This window comes from Pithys albifrons, chromosome 8 (assembly GCF_047495875.1).
Source record: "Pithys albifrons albifrons isolate INPA30051 chromosome 8, PitAlb_v1, whole genome shotgun sequence".
Classification (NCBI taxonomy): domain Eukaryota; kingdom Metazoa; phylum Chordata; class Aves; order Passeriformes; family Thamnophilidae; genus Pithys; species Pithys albifrons.
The window spans coordinates 20,635,768-20,656,322 of NC_092465.1; the positions used below are offsets into that span (position 1 = coordinate 20,635,768).

At 37.1% G+C, this 20,555-nt stretch overlaps 1 protein-coding gene across 4 annotated transcripts in view; it reads left to right on the forward strand.

Moving 5' to 3' along the window:
* Positions 1-20,555, forward strand: part of UBR3 (ubiquitin protein ligase E3 component n-recognin 3) — a 102,285-nt gene that overhangs the window by 25,754 nt on the left and 55,976 nt on the right. For all 4 annotated transcript variants that reach the window (XM_071562891.1, XM_071562892.1, XM_071562893.1 and 1 more), the window contains 14 exons: positions 1,832-2,060; positions 5,168-5,347; positions 6,117-6,250; positions 8,440-8,526; positions 9,121-9,186; positions 9,271-9,360; positions 10,904-11,032; positions 11,128-11,180; positions 11,823-11,956; positions 12,429-12,513; positions 13,893-14,035; positions 17,088-17,184; positions 18,283-18,424; positions 20,138-20,242. In XM_071562891.1, the coding sequence (XP_071418992.1) occupies positions 1,832-2,060; positions 5,168-5,347; positions 6,117-6,250; positions 8,440-8,526; positions 9,121-9,186; positions 9,271-9,360; positions 10,904-11,032; positions 11,128-11,180; positions 11,823-11,956; positions 12,429-12,513; positions 13,893-14,035; positions 17,088-17,184; positions 18,283-18,424; positions 20,138-20,242 (1,674 nt within the window). The remainder of the gene's footprint in view (positions 1-1,831; positions 2,061-5,167; positions 5,348-6,116; positions 6,251-8,439; positions 8,527-9,120; positions 9,187-9,270; positions 9,361-10,903; positions 11,033-11,127; positions 11,181-11,822; positions 11,957-12,428; positions 12,514-13,892; positions 14,036-17,087; positions 17,185-18,282; positions 18,425-20,137; positions 20,243-20,555) is intronic.

A 20,555-nucleotide genomic window follows, 5' to 3' on the forward strand; every position in this document is an offset into this window, starting at 1 on the left:
TACTTAAGTGTATTACAAAGTCTCTGCCATTAGACTGTGTTGAGAACAAATTGACAGTACTTTCAGAACTTCATTATTGTGAGGCACAAAAAATTTTGATGCATGCCGATTTAAAATAAAGAAATAAAAAATCTAGAATTTGTCCTTAGAGAAGGACAGTGTTTTTGCAGTCAGCTTGAATTGAGAGTGCTATGTAAAACAAGTACAACTTATTTCTAGGTCACAGAACCAAGAAATCCTATTTAAACATAATACAGTGTGAAAAAAATTTCTAAAAAAGTATACTTTTTTACCAGCAGCATTAATATGCTAACTCCTTAAAATATCTGGTGCGTCATTTGTGTCAGAGGCTTAACATTAATAGTGTGAATGTCTTGATGATAAGTGTTGCTGCCAGTGATTAAAATTATTTAAAGCTTTAATTTAAAGGAAATTATACTATAGGAATATCTGGAACACCAGAATGATAAGTGTTAACTTTGCTCAAGTATTGCAAATACCTTGTTCCAAAAACTCTTTACACACAGCACAATGGTAGCTCCTTTCTCTTAGAATAAAATTCCAGTTACACAGGTTTCCATCACTGTGGACTGGGTAAAGGAAGGCAGATTGAGTAATCTTGCAGTGTTTCCTGCAGTGACATCCCCATCCCCACCCTGGTCCATTTTTCTGCATGAGCAACTTTATTTTTGGGGACACTTGATGAAAGAAGCAGTTACAGAAACCAACAGCAGCACTATGTCATCAGTCCTCGTATTTTTGCAAGTATTTTCTAAATGAGAACACCAGGTTAGTGTTCATAATAAAAATATGGGAGCACTGACTCTAAGGCAAGTAAAATAAAGTAGTGATATGTGTATGGTCTGGTGAAAACACAGGTGCCTGAGTGTGGTTTGAAAATTTCTATGCTTAAGAAAGGTTAATACTTCAAGAGGAATAGGCAAGGGATTTTTAGATTTTGATCTGAACATTTTTATCCCTACACAGCTTGTCTTCTTACCAAGCCAAGCAAGTCCAGATGGTGTTAATTCAGTACCTAAAGTACTTAGTGAGAAGTGATTTCAAAGCTGGCAGAGATGGCCACATGCACGTGCAGTGCAAAGGGTTGGTTTGCAGTGCAGTTCAAGGGTAATGGAGCAGGACACGAAACTGTACTAAGATTTAGTATGTACATGTATTGATACATTTAAATATGGTCTGGTTTAAAAAAACCTCAACAGTTGTGTGAAGAATAAAAAACTGGCTAATTAATTTAATTATCCAGGGGAAAGCACTAAAGGTTTATTAAAAAGTATGGGGTGTTATGATAACAGAAATTAAATTCAGTGTTGACATCACTCCCTTGCCAGATGAATGAAAACCTCACTCCATGGGTAAATGAGTGGAAGTGATAAGTTAAGGCAGCTTTATTAGGCACTATTAAACTCATGGTTCACAGTGTATCATTTTAGCACATTAGTTCCTGTTGTAGGATGTGAAAATTTAGGATAAATTAATTATTAGAACTGTGACTACTTTCACTTGTATGCTGAGACCTTCTATTCATTGTTTAAACATTTTTGGCATTGTTTTTAGTGTGGGAAGATTAGATTTTGGGAAAAGGTAATAAAATTAGTGGCTTGAGTTACCCCTCTCTATAAATAGGTCTTCTCATGTGGACTGTTTCTAGAAACTAAACACGGGATACTTGCACCATCAATTTTGGTTTTCATAGCAACTGGAGTTTCCCAGGATATGTTGATTGTACTTTTGTAGAGGAATATTTAATAATAAAAGAAAGCTATAATTTTTGTATGATACTTGTTAACTTATATTTTTTTATGATTTGCAGATTGCTTTTACAAAAACTTTTGTTCAGCATTATGCTTTTATTATGAAAACACTGAAGAAAAGCCACGAATCAGACACAATGTCTAACAGAATTGTGCATATCAGTGTTCAGTTGTTCAGCAATGAAGAACTAGCACGCCAAGTAACAGAAGAATGCCAACTGCTGGATATTATGGTCACTGTTCTGTTGTACATGATGGAAAGTTGCCTTATTAAAAGTGAATTGCAAGGTAGGTTCATTTGTTTATTTGCTTCTTTCCGTGGATAATATATTGATTATAGAGGAAATTTAATTTTTCTTAGGTAGTCATCCACCCCCCCAACCCTCTTCCAAAAACGCTCAGAATCCAGCAATATATGGTAGAGGCCAAGTATCAAAATTTCCTAGAAATATAAAGGTAGTTATCAAGAGTGATACTGATGTTTTATCCTGTGGTTTGTAGGGTTGGATTATAGCTTGTAGGAATGTTATATAGTTTAGAATACAGATTATTACCTTGCTAGTGCTTCATTTGTTGGGTAAAGTGCATAAACAACTATTTGAGTGAGAAATTACATACACAGATTGAGACCTTTATGAATTTAAAACATATTTTTAAAGTATTTCACAAGCTATTTGGAGTATTCAAAATTATTTTAGTTTTTTTTCACCTGTGATTGCCTTAATAAACTTTGATATAATTACAGAAGAATGATTTAATACTTTGTAAATACAGTAATTTGATCAAGCTTTTATTTGACAGAGTGGCAGTTTTAATTTGAACTAGTGTACATTGTGTAACATTTTTAATGAAAGCAACTGTCCTCTTCCACCCTCCTTGTTTTACCTGTCCTCATCTGAAAATGGTGTCACAATGACTCTTGCTGACTCCTGTTTTTCCTGCCTTTCTGTGCCCTACAGACTGCAGTACTCTCAGCCCTCCTTATCCTAGTTTGAATCTAAAAGTACTCTCTAGACAGGCTGAGTGCTGCTGCTAAATAAGTATCATCAACTTCTGTATCAAATTGTATTTTTGTTGGCTGAAGCATCCTTTGTCTCAGAGTCTGCTCTGTGTACAGCCTAAAACAGAGTGACTGTCCTGAAATGGGAAATCCTCACTCATCTAGCTCTCAAGAGTGCTCTCATTCATCAGCTCTTCAACATGAGAAATTTTCCTGTTGCCCTACATTGATTACTTTACAGCACTGAAATGTTGAATATGTAACAGTTCATATATCAAGTGATTTTTGCTGAATTAGTGCCGTATTTGTGGAATGTAATTTAAAATTACTTCTAAGTGTCTTCTGAATGTTCCCTGTTGGTCAGTATGGGATGTTGTTGATGGTAATGGTCTGTAATGGGTCGGAATTGCAGCCAAACAGAAAAAGGCTGTGACTGTGATCAGGCATTCTCTGAAGAAGCTTCCTGGTAATTAATGATCTGAACTGAAGCTGGCAAGTTAAATAACATCAGATATGTTTCTGATAGATGTGTGAATAAAGACATACTCCTGAAGCAGCTGTCCCACTGTTTCCTTTTCCTAGCACCAGTGATTTCTCTTAGCTAAGATACCATGACAGAGTTACAGAATCTTCAGGTTGGTCATGGAGTCCAGCAGTAAACCTAATACTGCCAAGTCCAGCACTGGGATATGTCTGGTGCTTTGGAAAGTTCTTGCAACATTTCCTCCTCACTGCTTTCTGTATAGGGGTTAGGCATACTGTAAATTGACAGAAAAAAATAATGATTAATTCCTGCATTTTTCCCTCTCATATTCTCAGTGGCCTTCTTTTACAGTTCTGTGGGCTTGTTTCTTGTGTTTTTTTTTTCAAGTTATCTCTTATGGTGCTGAAAATCGTGCAGTCTTTTAAAAATCTGTACTGGTGAGATAAATTGAGAAGAATTCTGTTTGTGCAGCTGCTGCAAACAATAGGTTGTTTAGTATCTGAATGAGGCAAAGTTTACAAATCCAGCCAAGGATAGCTGGAAGAGCGTGTTGGAGAGGAGCAAGGAGAACCTAGAGCAGGAATTGTATCTGCTACGGCATGTTTAGTTTGCATTGCTCACAGATCTGAATTGTTTTGGAACAGCTGACACCTGTTAAAAGTTGGCAGCTCACTAAGGGTGTTTGTGGATGTTGTGACTGTTTTCACGAACCAGAGTTGACCTGGGAGCTGTGTTGATACTGACTTCGTCAGTGTTACTGGTTCACCTTACCTGTCTCACAGGTTCTCTGAAGGGGTGAGTGGGAGAAATGTGGATGCAGATGATAAAAATTGGCTCTCTAGGAAGATTTATATTTCTGTGTTCTTAGAGACTTTTTTCCTCTCTCTGCCAGCACACTCCTCCAAATGAACTTTGCATGGGAGAATTTGTACCCCCAAGGAAAAGGTTTTGGTGGTGGTTTATCCTTTGGAAAACCAGCCTGTTCAAATGACTATGTATTAACCCTGGCTTGCAGAGTACTCTGAGTAAGAAGCAATGCCACTGTCCATTTGAAGTCACTTTGGATTTCTCTAATCTATACTAGGACAGAGAATTACCAACATGTAACTGACTTGTAACTCTTTGCAAAGTCCTTCAGCAGATTTAGGCAGAGGTGTTACCCTGCTCTTAGGTAGGCCAAAGGGAGGCACTCTACATGCAGATGGACCTCATCAGCCAGAGACTGGAGTCTCATAATAGCAGGGTGTTTTTAGCTGTGGCTGCGCTGCTTGTGAACCTTTCACTTTGTGAAGGGTAATTGCAGAGGTCCTTCAGTGCATTCTTACTGGAACAGAGCCATCCCAAGGCAGGTCATCCAATGCAGCCTTTCTCTGCCCTGGTCTTGGACAGCCTGCATAAAACCTGTCTCTGTCCCAAATTCGGAATGGAAGTGCTCTGCTCTGCTTTTCTCAGGCTCAACATGCCAGTGTATGTTTTGATCACCACATTTCCTTTTGAATGCTGTAAGGTATCTTGCTCACTGTCAAATTCAAAATGGATTTCGGGTGTTGATAATAGGAATTGTACTGTTTGGTCTTTTTATGCTTCCTGAGAGTATTCAAAGAGGCATAACTGGGGGGGGGGGGGGGGGGTACTATTGCACTGCTTTTCAAAGGTTGTGATACTGTTCAAAGTAGGAGTGGCTCCTACGGAGTGGGATCTGTGATGGTGAGTGTGAGTTCATGATGAAAAAACAGTCTCATGTACCACAAAAGAACCATTTTTCTTCCTGCAGTTTTGTGTGTCTGTCTGACCACAGCATCACAGTAGATTTTAAGTGTTATTTTTGCATTATCTTGTAATTTTCTTTGTAAATTACAATAAGAAGGAAAAAAAATAACTTTCTTCTTTTGTTTTCTTTTTTAAACCTAGATGAAGAAAATAGTTTACATGTTGTGGTGAATTGTGGGGAAGCACTACTGAAGAATAATACCTACTGGCCCCTAGTTAGTGATTTTATAAACATACTTTCACACCAAAGTGTGGCAAAGAAATTTTTGGAAGATCATGGTCTTTTGGTAACATGGATGAATTTTGTATCATTTTTTCAAGGTATGTGACACAGAATCAGTACTAATACAAGGATGCTAAGGCATCTAATGTTTACAGTAGCAAAATCCTTACAACGCTGTATGTAAACAATTTATTAGTATTCTCATACATTTGTATTGCTGAAAGATAACAGTATATTCTAGAAAACAGGTAGATTAAAAAAATTATCTGATGGATCTTTGCTCTTCAGCTGCTTCCCACAAGACAATCGCATCACACTTAGTCGACTGAGATTCATGTTTCAAGAATTCTGAGGTTGTACTTGAAGTACAGATCATAACTTGTACTAGAAGTGTTTTTCTGCTGAAGTTCTAAATTTAAATATTGGGGAAATTAGTTTGATAAATCAGGATTTTTCTCTTAAGTGTTGCTATGGAGATTTAAAAAAAGAATTAAAATTATTTTTATTATTTAAAAGAAGTATTTAAAAATGGTGAGCTTCTCAATACTGATGAATGTTCTGCTTAAAAGAGAATGTTCTCATTGACTAAGTGACATTCAGAGACAAAGTTAACATTGCCTGAACAGTAAGGACTGCAGTTACTAACCAGTCTCGACCTATTATTCTTTTCTGGTTAATTTCTGTTCAAACTTTTTTGCTTGATCTAGTGTTTTATCAATTATTCTGCTGCTAGACAAAATAGATTCTTACATTTTGTGGAGGGTTTTTTTAACTTTTTAGGTGTGTATGTGCAGAACTCTAAAAATACTGTATTCTGTTAAGCCCTGGTTAATATTGGGTTGTATAACTCTGCTTAAATCTTTGAAGGTATGAATTTAAATAAGCGAGAATTAAACGAGCACGTGGAGTTTGAATCACAGACATACTATGCTGCCTTTGCTGCTGAGCTGGAAGCCTGTGCCCAGCCAATGTGGGGTCTTCTGTCACACTGCAAAGTTAGGGTAAGGCTAATGGCTCTATGCCATAATTCTTGGTTTTATTCATGACTTACTCTAGAAGTCTCAAACGTGAAAGGTCTGTCTGTTTTATGTTTGAAAAGACTTGGGTTATGCTGTCTTTGTCTACCAAGTAACATGAAACTTCAATCAGCTTGGATTCTGTGTATAATTCATGCTTGTACCTAATTTATGATGGAGGATGAAGTAATTTATAGGTTTGTGTAGTTTTCCTGTCAGTCTAAGGTGAAAGCCTCTGAGGTTCTGACATCTCGTGGTCTTCAAACTAGAGCAAAGGCTTATTACTAATTGCTAGACTGTAAATTATGTCAAGTTACAGCAAAAATTGAATCCATCAGCTTTTAAGAACTTATCATATGAAAAAAACTTTTATTGTTTTTCTATGAAATAAATACTTAGGTTTGAAATTAGCTTAAGATGAGTAATAGTGTCCATGAGACAGTAAAACCTAAATTGAACTGTGCAGTGAAAAATGTGCCTGAGCATACCATGTGGTTTTAACAGTTTAAACCAGGCCTTTACATGACTTAGTGTATACTGATACATTATGAATGTGCCAATTTATGTATACATTAGCTTTTAAAAACTGAATTACAGCTTCTGCCTTTTTGAAATACTCTCTTTTTTGCTTTTGAGTGGGATGGGATAGTCTGCCCTTTTTTTTTAAGACCTGTAGGATTCCTTGCTCCATTTGTCTTGCAAGTCATGTCTCCAGCCACGTTTGAACCTTCTAGTTGTTCTTGAAAAATATGAAAGTGTTCTAGAAATTCCATAGCTGGATTGTTGTACATATTTAAGGAAACCTGATGGATGGTAAGAGCTTCCAGCTCATGTCTCACAGGGTAGGGAAAGCCTGCAGATCCTGGCCCCCACAGAAGATGAAGCAGCAGGATGGGAGCATGGCTGTTGTATTTCCTGATGAGAAAAGGTGTCTGACTGAGCCAGGTGTCCTTTGCACAGCTTGGCTGGCCCAAGCACAGCTGGCTTTGGCATGAGAACTGTGTCATAGGTATCCTGAGAGTGGGAGGCAAGTCTGGAGTCTGTGTTTAGGGGGAAGGGAAGATTAAAGGGAAAACCTGTTAAGAAATGAAGCTTTGCAAATTCTGCTGATCAAAGAGCAATTTGGTTTAGCTCCACTTCTGCATTCCATTTATGCACATCACTGCTTCTGTCCTGGAGGGCAGTGGCAGCTCTAGTCTTGAAATACATGATTTAACCTGAAATAGTTTTATGGCATTGTTACAGAGTTACATCATACACTTATAACAAGGTTTGCTTACTGTTAAAATCTATGCAGTATTGTGGTATCATAGCATTTTGGGTGCTCTGTGTTAGCCAACTATGAGGACCTTTCAGTAGATTAAACTTCCAGGACAGTAGCCATTCCTTTTGTTTGCTTGGAAAGACATTTTTCTGTGCTTTTACAGCTCTAAATTTCGGGTAAAAATAAATTGATAAATTAAATGGCACTGTGACCAGCTATCCAGTTTGAAGGTGCCTTAATTCTCACTGTTAAAATGAATGAAACCATCCTAATAGTTACTAATTTCCGTATGAGAAGGGCTGAAATTATGTTGGTGGCTGGTCAGTACTGGGGTCAGTTCTGTTTAATATCTTTATTGATGATATGGAAGAAGGGATCAAGTGCTCTGTCAGTCAGTGCACAGATGACACTTAGTCCCATCTGGGTGGGAATGTTGATTTGCTGGAGGGCAGGAAGGCTCTGCAGAGGGATCTGGACAGGCTGGGCTGATGGGCTGAGGCCAATGGTATGATGTTCAACAAGGTGAGGTGTTGGCTTTTACACTTGGGTCACAACCACCCCCTCCAACACCACAGGCTGGAGGCAGAGTGGCTGCAAACCTGCCCAGCAGAAGAGGACCTGGCTGACAGCCGGCTGAACATGAGCCAGCGGGTCCCAGGTGGCCAGGAAGTCTGAGAGAGACCTTATGACGCTACAACTACCTGAAAGGAGGTTGACAGGACAAGAGGATTGGTTGACAGGCTGTTGTTTGATCAAAGGTTGGACTCAATGATCTTGGAGGTCTTTCCCAACATTAATGTTTCTGTAAAGATATTATTGAAATAATCATATTTATTTTTAGTAGGAAAACAATTATTGTTATTTAAAACTGTTTTGGCTCATGTAGTGTACTGTTTTCTCTTAACTGCAGGAAACACAGGAATACACACGGAATGTTGTCAGATACTGCCTTGAAGCACTTCAGGACTGGTTTGATGCTATCAACTTTGTAGATGAGGTAAATATCCTTAGTGAATTTAAGCAAAGTACTGTGAAAATCTGTTTAAATTTCAAAGATTATTTGCTCCCTGTCCCCTACCTTGCCCTTAAATTAAGTCATTGATTGAGGTAGTGATTGAAAAGAATTGCTTTGCTGAAATTAGAGTTTGTACTTAATAGTTGCAGTGTTATGTCCCACATTTGCAGAGTATGGGTCACTTAGGTTTGCTGGTGCAAGCTTAAGCTGTGTGAGTTTTAAAAGCAGTGCTATTGATACACTTCCTGTTGATACTGTTGTGCTGAATGAAGAGCTGCAGCAATGGCAAAGCACAAGTCCTCTTCTGCTTTGGTAGTGGGGAGCAGCTTTGCCACTTAGCAGGCAATACTCTCAATCAACTCAGAGTGCCAGTGGCTACTGGGGACTTAGTAAGAGCTGTCTAAGGGAAACTTGAATAATCAGAAAGGCAGGGAATGAAGTAATACCAGGTTAGTGGAAAGTATGTCCATCAAATGAAGACATGCCAAGATGCTGTCCTTGGTAGTTGTAACAAAGACATTTGTAGGGTTGTTTTTTTCAATGTATTATATTAAAATACCTTTATTTTACTTTCAGCCAGCTCCTAACCAAGTTACTTTTCATTTGCCGCTGCACCGTTACTTTGCCATGTTTTTAAGTAAGGTAAGCACACATTGTACTCACAGAGGTGGAACTCTCTGTTGAATGTGATCATTCACTACAGTCCATGCTTGCTTTTGTTTCTAGGCTGTAAAATGCCAAGAATTAGATCTGGATACTATCTTGCCAGATCAGGAGATGCTGATGAAACTAATGATTCACCCACTTCAGATTCAGGTACGGGCAGACTTGTGACTTTGCAGACGTAGAGGTACACAGAGAAAAATTAGTTGCTGTCTGATTCTTTTAACCCCAATTATCTCAGTATATTTAGAAGTAGTTAGCAGTGGAAAGCATGTATTAATTGTGGAATATCAAAGTAAGCTATATACTGAGTATAGGATAAACTTTTTTTTGTTTCCTATTTCCAAAATTAAGTATGTGGCTTGCATTATCATAGTCTGAGAAGTACATAGGAATGATATGCAAAACGGTAGAAAGAACCAACCCTTTGAAAACATAGAAGTGTTACATGAATAGAAAGGAGTGCAAGTTGAAAAGAAACCCAAATCTGAAAATTTTGTATTTTAAACTGAGTGTGAGTTCAAGAGTGGGTGCACCCTGCAGCATGTTTTTTTATGTACAAATTTGAATTTATTCGTATGTAAGTGGCTGTGAGCAGTATTTGTAATCTCTACTTTTAGATCTAACCTCTTTTTAACCATGATACCTTCATTTTTGAAGTACTTTTCAATATTTCAGCAAATAACTGGATACATAAATCGCTTCATTTGACTTTGATCACTTGCATTGTCTGAAAAATGCTCTCATATGCGAGTATGGTATCTGGTTCATGGACTTGCAGAGGTTCTTTTTCATCCCTGACTCTTCAGAAGAAGGAAATTAGTATAAAAAAGTATTTAAAGGTGTAGTGTGTATGTTTGTGTATGTGTAATGATAATGCATAAAATGATCAGAGGACTGGAGCACCTCTTACGAAGACAGACTGAGAGAAATAGTGTTGTTCAGTATGGAGAAGAGAAGGCTCAGTGGAGACTTTAGAGCAGCCTTCTAAAGGGGCCTGCAAGAAACCTGGGGAGAAACATTTTAGCAGGGCCTGTTGCAATAGAACAAGTTTAAGCTGAAGGAAGGTCGATTTAAATTAGATACAGGATTATTTTTACAATGAGGATGATAAAACACTGGAACGGGTTGGCCTGTGGTAGATGCCCCATCCCTGGGAACATTCAAAGTTAGATTCCATGGAGCTCTGAACAGCCTGACCTAGTTGAAGATGTCCCTGATCATTTCAGGGGGATTGGACTAGATGACCTTCAGAGGTCCCTTCCAACCCAAACTATTCTATGATTCTACAAGGATGCCACAGAGGAACTTTTTACAAGGGCATGTAGTGACAGGACAAGAGGCAATGGCTTTAAACTGAAAGAGAGTAGTTGAGATTAGGTATCACAAAGATATTCTTTACTGTGGGGGTGGTGAGGCACTAACACAGGTTGCCCAGAGAACTTGTGGCTGCCCCATCCCTGAAAGTGTTCAAGGCTAGGTTGGATGGGGCTTTGAGCAATCTGGTTTAGTGGGAAGTGTCCCTGCCTGTGGCAGTGGGGTTGGAACTAAGTGATCTCTAAGGTTCCTTCCAACCCAAAGCTTGCTTTGATTTCTGTGTTTCTATAATATTATGTTGATGATCTGCTCACACTGAATGGAACAGCTGAGTATCCCTGAAATGTTCATAACTTTTCATTTTATTTTCCCTGAACAGGCAAGTCTTTCTGAAATTCACAGCAACATGTGGGTTAGAAATGGTCTCCAAATTAAAGGACAGGCCATGACTTATGTGCAGTCTCATTTCTGCAATTCAATGATTGATCCTGACATTTATCTGCTGCAAGTAAGTTCTGTTTTCTGAGAAGCCAAGCAAATACTGCTTACCAAGAAACTATTGAATTAAATTAGTTTAATAAAATTAATTTATTCTTTCTACAGGTCTGTGCCTCTAGACTGGACCCAGATTATTTTATTTCATCTGTTTTTGAAAGGTAGGGTTAAAAGGAGGGAGAATGGTCTTGTTCAATGTTGTGCTAGCTGTTGACTAATTTGTACCGTGTGATGGAAAAGGTGTGCATCTAACACACATCTTCGGTGGTGCAATTCTACCTAGCCAAAATCAGCACTTACCTGAGGGCTCCACTCGAAGAGGTATCTCTTGATTTTGGACAGGAATGCCTTTTGATTTACAGTGCAGTAGTGAAGCTCCAGACATTTGTTTTCTGGGCATTTTTAAGGTTTTTTGAGTTTTATAGATGTTCACATGCTGGGATATTCTAGCCTGAAGAAGTGGATAAATAGAGCTGCCATAGTAAGAGACAGAGAAAGGATGTCTGCTTTTCTGGAAAAAAAAATCAGGGTTTGAGAGCAGATTAATTTGCATTAGCTTTTTTATGTTTGTAAATGTAAGGTATTTTCATGGGGGGTGAATATCAATATAGCACATTCCATAGATAGTTAAATAAAAATCTAAATTTAAAAATAATAAGGTTTTCATGTATTTTTGTTTGCATATATTTCACTTTGTATTAATTTAGGTTGTTGTGAGCGCTATCCTGAGCCAATCACTGCATTTCACATTGATGGTTTAATGTTCAAGAATGATGTTTCTGACTTTGCTGTTTGCTGTGTAGATTCAAGGTGGTAGATCTGTTAACGATGGCATCCCAGCATCAAAATACAGTCCTTGACTCCGAGCACGAGAGGTCCATGCTGGAAGGAGCCTTAACATTTTTGGTCCTTCTGTTAAGTCTTCGTTTACATTTAGGTAAGAGTCACTGGTTTAGTAATACTTGTATGTAAATAACATTAAAACATGTTTATTTATATTCAGCATTTAGTAGCTGCCTTAAAGCTGATCAACCATAATAGTAACCTCAAGCATTCAACACTTCTCTTTGCCAGTTACTTAATTTTAATCCCTTATGGATTAGAAAAAAATATAATATAATGGAGAAAAATGGTTTTAGTAGAAGTGGGTGATTTGTGTAGGTGATCACATGCAGATTCCCTTCCTTTCCCAGGCAGACGGCAGTCTTAGCTTGCACCTCTTTTCTGACTGAGATTTTGTCTTCCATAACGTTTGCACCTCCGCCTTTTTTCCCCTGTATTTTTATAGCACTGTATTGTTACTTAATATAGTTTGTATCAGTTTAACATGCTTTAAATGTCAAATGAAAACTGAATGTATATTTTAAAATTGTGCTGTTTTAATGGCTTTTGAAATTTTACTGTTCTAGGAATGACAGATGACGAGATCCTCAGAGCGGAGATGGTAGCCCAGCTCTGTATGAATGACAGGACACACAGTTCATTACTGGATCTCATATCCTTGGAATATATTAACTAATGTGCATGCGTGAGAGTGACAAGTGCCTGAGTAGTAGTAGTAGGATTTTGGAACCTCAACAACATGTTTTTAGCTTACGTGTTTAAAACAAATTATGTCAAGGTGTGTTTGCGTATTCTTTTTAACAAAGGCATTTGCTCCAGTTTTGTTTTTTTCTTACAAAATACACAATACTTTTCAATAGTTGAAATTAGTTTTGATACAAAATGCTGTACTGCTCTTTTTATTATGTTTTTAACACTTCAGAAGTCTTTAACATGTGAAGTAAGAAGTCTGTTTTCCAATGACCTTGTAGAAAGTTTAGCCAAGTGTCACCTTTTTCTGGGTTTGAGCCTTTGATTATTGCTAGTTTTATGCCAGTATAAAAAGAAGCCAGTCTACACTATATTTACTTTTGCTATCAATAGCTGAAAATGCAAATAATAGCAATTCTGCATGTGACTTTGACATTGGAGTGAAGTGCATGTGGTATGGGGGGAAGAACAACAAGCTCTAGGAACTCTTTCTGCCCAGGGATACAGTTCATGTCCCCAGGCAGCTGACTACAGATGTGCAGGTTTTACTGCTATCAGTGTCTTAGGCCATGCAGGCAAATTGCCTAAAAGATTGCAATCCAGGGGTAGACACTGAGCAAAAATATTAGGAATATGAACATAGGAAAGAAGGCGATTGAGAGTTACAAATATATAATAAGAATTAATAATTGTTATGATATGATCTCGTAACTCAAACATTTAATTATGTAAAATAAGTGATCACTCAGAATGATTCACTTAAGTGAATCACTTAACTGCGTAAAATAAGTGAATCATTTGTACAAGCAATCACCACTAAACAGAAGTTGACTTATTTGTAAGTGCTGCTTTTGTTTTGAGGTAGTGTCAGTAGGTCAGTTAAGTATTGCTGCCAAAAATGAGAACTGTCCAATCCAAGATAGAGAGTTACATAGTGTGTTCATGAATCCTGAGCTATTTACTTGCTTTTTCTGCACATAGCTGTAAATGCAAACTGCTCTTCCAGTAAAGAGAGACAAAATATTTGTAAGAAAAGGCAAGTGCAAAAACTTTATATGTGCTTCAGATAGTGGAGTTTATTTCTCATGAAGTACTTAACATCTTGAGCTAAACGTGAAGCAATTGCCTTGCTTTAAGAAGTTTACTGTCCTAGGTAGGAGGCCTTCATTCTGTTGGGTGGTGGTGAGGGTTCCGAGCAGCTGGAGCGTACAGACCTCTTGTGGTGAGCACCGAGCACTGCCAAACGTGCTGTGAGATGAGAGGCTGAAGCTGTCCAGAGGGGAGCAAAATAGCTGTGGCCTGCAACTGAGTTAACTTTGCTTTCCTTAACAGAGACATTACATTCCAGAAAACCCCAATCCTAAAAGTGGTATTATTCCAGGAAGTTTAAGCTTTGAATCAGTCCTGTCAGCTGTTGCTGACTTTAAAGCTCCTGTCTTTGAACCTGGAGGTTCCATGCAACAAGGAATGTATACACCTAAAGGTATGGTAATCAGTGTTCTCTTGCAGCATACTTGGTGGGAAGATGCCAAATCAGTGTTTGTTTGGTTTTGTTGTTTCGGGTTTTTTCCTTAAAAAAACCCCAAACCCAACCTACCAAACAATGTTAAAATCCCCACGCCATTGTCCCCACATAAAAGGCAAACCCACCACCACCACTAAACTCCCATAAAACCAGTTTGACTTTTTCATTATTGCCTATTGCTTGAATTTAAGAGCATTGCTGAAGACTGGCAGTAGTCTTTAATAATATAATTTTGATCTCAACTGCAGTGAGCTTCTCACATTAGTCAGGTATCCTCAGAAAGCAAGGGAAAACGAAGAACTGAAAAACTATCTTGTTTTTGTTTTAGTGATCTGTATATGTAATCATTTAAAAAATTCTGATGTTCAGTAGAGTTTAGAATTGTTTTCACTAGTGAGATGTCAGTTGCAGATACTTTCTTTGAACTTACATATATTTTGATGATTAAAGACACCACAATTCTTTATTTTGCTTAACTATATTATTAGTATTCTGTAACATTTTTCACAGTCAGGAGTGAGGGTCTAGAACAAAATTCAGGCTGAACTGGTTATATAATATTGTTCTGTAATTCTACAGTGCATACAGTGCAAAAATGACAGGTTCTTCCCCTGACCAGCCTGTCACCTGAACTGAAATTAACACAGCATTGGTATATCAAAGGAGTGAAAGAATTTAAGAACTTGGTGCCATTACTGTTTTCTGCCACTGAGCAGATAAGCCTGTAGGGATCTGAAATACTCCATGAGCCCTGGTTGTACCTCAGCTGATGGCAAAGGTGAAGAGGGATTAACTCCTTCCTGCCCTGTGTATCTCACGTGAAAACTGGAAAGGCTGAGCTTTCAAAATTTTCAAACCATATGGTGTGTAATATTTTGTAGCTTTTTTTTTGTTGTTGTTGTGAGGGAGAGTTAATGTAGGAACTAATACTGTCCTAACTTGTCAGTTTTTGTACTGGGAGATTAAAGAGTCAGTAAAGCTCTTCTATACAAATTAACAACCAGTGAAGTAGTTTTGTGAAACCAGTTTTGAAAATTGTTTCATCCTGGTTCCATCATGAGCAATTAGGCAGCTTAACACCTATGTGTTTAAAATAACTTTAATGTGAACTGCTGCATTTACTTATGACCAGTTTCCTGAGCTTGTGAAATGCTGGTCTCTTTAATAACAGGATGTGAAGGAATAAAGGATGGATTATGGTATTTTTAATTATAACATTTTATATTCAGGGAATCTAATGCTAGATTACAGTGTTTGGGGATTTTTTGTATTTGGATCCTTTTTAACTTTAAATAAAAAATCTATTCCAGAGGTAAACTGTGTAAGTATCTCATTTACATCAATAAATACTGAAGTAATTTGCAACAATATACAGAATGCCTTCTTCATAGAGTAATAAAAACTAGAAAAGTTTCTTCAGGAATAAAAGCTGTCATGGTTTTTTTTACTATACCCTCTTAAGTCTTCTCATTTTCTGTAAGACTGTATAGGTTCCCAAAATCTTTGCTTTTAAGATTTGTATTTTGTGGCCTGTCACAGTTAAGGCAAGTCAAGTCATGTTGAGATCCGTTCCCTCTAATCCCTTGTCTCCCTAAATTTGGGGGAGGGATGAAATTTACTTTGTTTGCAGATTACTAGATTTTGCTTCCATTAACTATCATTTAAAAAATACCAAAACCAAAGCAACTTTGGAAAGCAGTCTTCCTATTCTCTGTAGATTGGTGTGCTGAAGATGAGGTGTGTGTGCATTTCCGGTATTCCCTGGCTCCCTCACTGAGTCCTTTTTTCTCATTGTCCATTAGCAGCCCAAATAAGCTTGGTCTGTGTTTCAGACTGCAGTAATTTTCTGTCCAGAAAAAATTGATTTTTCACAAGCTAAATTTGATCAGATTTTATCCATAATGAGAACTATGCTAAGTGTGCTCTCTCAGCAGAGAGATCTGTGGAACTATTAGCCGTAGCAGGGGTTAATAGAGAGAGTATAGACCACTCTGTAGGAGTACAGGCCACTTGTCTTCCTGCCTGGGGAAAGTTAATTTCAGAAGTCTGGCAAAGCTGCTTATTTTTGCCTGTGAAGACTTGAGAGACCGTTTAAGCCCTCGAGTTATGTTATGCCTGCTGATGGAGCTAAAATTCTGTATCCACTGGGTTTCTTCCTCCTTTTTGGGTCATTGAATCTTGTCTTTGTGTTGCTGTCTTATGAGAACTAAGCACTTCAAAATAAGTAATAGAATTAACATCTTTGTTTGGCCTTAGGTTGGAAACCTAATTTTGTTTTTTAATGTTTTGTAAATATTAAAAAAAGGCAATTAAATGGGAGATCTTTATAGACTGTTGAGACTTTTCTGTTTATGATTGCTCTGAAAAGCCACTCTGGATGTCACACTAGAGCTATTAAATTAAACAGATGTGATTAAGATTTTAATGCCTAAATAATGCATAGTTAGAAAACAAGCGCATACTTGTAAAGGATTGATTACAGATATTACTTGATATGAAACTTGACTGGTTTTGATACTGAATAAAAGATTGTGTTGCTGAGGTTACTTGGTTCTCTACAGTTAACAGTAAAATGTCTCCTACCTGCTAACAGCTCTGCAGTCTTTACTTCCTGATTTCAAGGGGGCTTGCGCTTAACATGGACCAAGTGAAAAATATCATGAACCTTTTCTTACATGGACTTGGAAATGACTAAGAGCGGAACAAGATGCATGCAGGAAAGGCGTTTTGGGGAACTTGTTAATAGAAAAGATCTACTGCCTTAATAGAGTGTTATATTTGTTGTGAAACTAATCAAAATCTCACAAAAAGTATTTTTATATCTTGATAAATAGCGGTAATTATTAGTAGAGTAAGTATTATTAGTAAGAGTTATTAAAAATTGCTGCAGTTCACTGCAAAAAATACACAATAGAAAATTACGTAATTAAAACTTCTGAAGAAGAGAATCTAGAATAAGATGTAAGGTCTTTGAAGAGAATGTTAACACATAATGTCTTTTAAATAACAGCTGAAGTTTGGGATAAGGAGTTTGACCCTGTCATGGTAATACTTCGAACAGTTTACCGTAGAGATGTGCAGTCTGCAATGGACAGATACACAGCATTGTAAGTTGGATCATTAGAAATGTAACATCATATTGCTGCTCATTGCACAACACGTTTTTTGTTTTCACTGTCCGGAAATGCTAATCACTTTATCAATATTTTTAGGGCCCCAGATATGTCCTTGAGTAAACAGTCTTCAAATTTAGAGGCAGTATCAGAGTTTTGGTTATCTTAGTCTGTTACTCTTCCATAAATATTTAAAAATACATCTGAAGTGGCACAGACAAAGTACTGAATATCATCACAGGTAAAATACTTAATCAAAGGTAGTGTTTAAAAATCAGTTGCAAGTTACTGAAAGCAACATTAGCTATTATTTTTTATTTTACACTTAGATACATGAAGTGCAATAGTACAGTGTCCTGTGTTTTGAAATGGTATTGAAGACCATCTTTTTTTTTTCCTGTGTATTCCCCCATTACAAAAACCATAAGTGAATTAAATTCTGATGTACGGGAAAAAACACTGGTGGAACTCTTTAAATTCTGACAAGCAAGATGATTCGGTCTCAATTCTATCCCTTAACATTCCATCCCTTACAGCTGGGTACTCTTACATATTCTTAATTCAGCTGAGTTTATTTGATTGTCTTTTATTTCACGTCTTGGGAGTTAAAATCAAGATTAAAACCCCCTTATAATAATAAACGTAGTGAAATAATCCTCTGCCCCTGTAGTTATTCCATTAAACCAAAGGGTCATCAAAAATGTGTGCTGTGAGTGGTTTTGAGTGAGGGTAGTATTCCACTAAATAATTGCATTGTCTACTGCACTGGATTCCAGTTTATCATTGGAAATTTTGGGCCATGTTGAACTTAACAATTTTTAAATTCATAAGTACGATAGCACTGATACTGTCAACTATAGCTAATCATGGCCATCAAGGTCATTTTAAACAGTGGTAATCCGCAGAAAAATAACTCTAGAGTCAGTCTGAGTTTTTTGGAATGCTACTTAAATATATTAAATGGCTTAGAAATGCTTATCGTAAAATCAGTCTGAACAATAAGAATGCAGGATACTTACCTATAGCAGTGACAGTTGTCTACACTATTCAGTCTTTAACATAAGTTTCAACATTTAACATTTTTTTCAACAGTTTAAAGCAAAGTGGCAAATTCCCTGGAAACCCATGGCCTCCTTACAAGAAGAGAACACCACTACACCCAAGTTACAAGGGTCTCATAAAGCTTTTGCATTGTAAAACCCTGCACATTGTGCTCTTCACACTTCTTTACAAGGTACAGTCATGATTCTCATCAAGTCTAGTGTTTTACTTCCTTGTTTTTACAAAAGGTCTTCGAAGCATGATTTTTAAAATTTTATTTAGACTAGTCAGGTTCACTTTTTAATAGTATTTTTGTTTTCTTTCCTATATCCAGTATGAGAGTTTTTTCTGCCACTTTCATGAATGTTTATTTCATACAAGCACATTGCTAAGTCAGGTACCTGAGTGCATAGACATTCCTGCTCTGCTTTGAGGAACATGCCCTAACCATCAGAGTTGCCGTTGGGATTGTCCTTCTGTGATGGTTTCAGGGAGCACAGTGACATGAGTGGGGGTCCTTTGGCTCCCATTGCAGAGTTGTAAGGCAGCAGCAGCTTGTTCAAATATATGCAGCCTCAGTGGTTTACATTCTCAGTGGCTGATAGGTCTCATAACTGCACTTGGTTCTAACATCACTGCCTGGTTACATTCTGGCTTTTGATAGTGTTACAGCACTTGTTTTTAGGGCTAATTAGTGCCTTTAAGTTGTATATGATTTTTGTCTTCAATAGCTGGCTGCTGTCTTTAAGCAAAGTAGATCCTTTCTCAAGAGTCCATTTATCAGAAAACGGGGCTTTGTGTCTTTGTACTTAGGGAGTGCTCTCAAAGCAGTGTGTGCAGGGGCAGATGAGAGACTGTAATGAGTGGTTTGATTGAGTACTGCCTTTATTGGGCGGACTTTGCTTTTATGCTCTTAAATGCTCTCAGCTTCTCTAAAACTTGTTTCCCTGTCAAGCTTCTGTTGAATAGAATTAAATCAGCTGCTCAAGTATTTTTTTCAAAAAACTATTGTAAAACAACCTATTTTTTAAAGAATTTTACTTCTCTGATATTTCTAATGGGTTTATCTAATTAGGAAATTTGTCCCAAACCCAAGTCATATTTAAAACTTTATTAGGCTGCACTCTAAAAATTTTAATTTTAACAGTAGCCTGTCTAAAACATATTTAAACATATTTTGTCATCCACTTCTTTTGGTATTTTTCTTTCCTATAGGTCAGAGTATTCTCAAGAGGAAAACTGTCCTGGTTTTTAATTTCAGCAGCACTAGTTCTTCCTTTTAATGCATTAAAAGCTGTGTTAGAAGAAAGAATCGATTGGGTTGGAAAAGACCTCCGAGATCATCAAGTCCAGCCCTTGGTCCAGCTCCAGTCCATTTACTAGATCATGGCACTCTGTGCCACGTCCAATCTCAGTTTAAAAAGATAGGGACATTTATTAATTTAAGGATAAGTTTTTTTATTATTTGTAACTAAAAAAAAAATATGTGAAGGTTGTTGTGAACTAAGTTCATGTTGACGCTTCTGGCGTTCTGAGTTGTTTCGCCATGGCTTGTGGGACCAGGGACTTGTGAGGCCTTGAGCTGATAGATCACATGAAAAAGGGAGGGAAGGCAGGACAGTAGTGGTGTCTGTGCAGCTTTGCCTGGCATTGTGGTATTAAGGTACATCACAGCTTGAACTACTAACAATTTCAAGTCTGTTTGACTGGAAAAATGTAAAATTTGTTTTTGCTTTTGTGGTGGTCATCAAAGGTTAGTTTTTTTCTAAACCTCAAGGTAATTTTTAATCAACTGAAAAAAAATCCTCAAAACTGGAGTCCAAAATGTATTATTCAGAACACTTTTCAAGTTTAGATATATTGAAGCCATAATCTTCTAAGATGTGAATGTCTGTTTTTTACTTAGATATTAATGGATCATCAGAATTTATCAGAGCATGTGCTTTGCATGGTTTTGTATTTGATTGAGCTGGGGTTGGAAAATTCTCCAGAACAGGAATCAGATGAAGAGGTAAGGATAAATGCCATCTTTTTCATTAAAATATAAAGGTGTTGTCTAATTGTTCATTATGCTCTAAAAATAGATTTTACCATAGGAGTTAGAATAAAATATCTGTATTTACTTATACAGGGAACAACTAAAACAAAAAATCCTACTGCTGTGAAATAGGATAAGAATAATATGGTATCTGGTTATATCTTCCAGCAGTTTCTGTATATATAACCTGACAACACAGATTGATTAGATGGTTGCTACTTTGTAAATCAAAAATAATCAAGTCTAAAAATCACTTACATTTCTAGATTTTCAACTGCAACCTTTA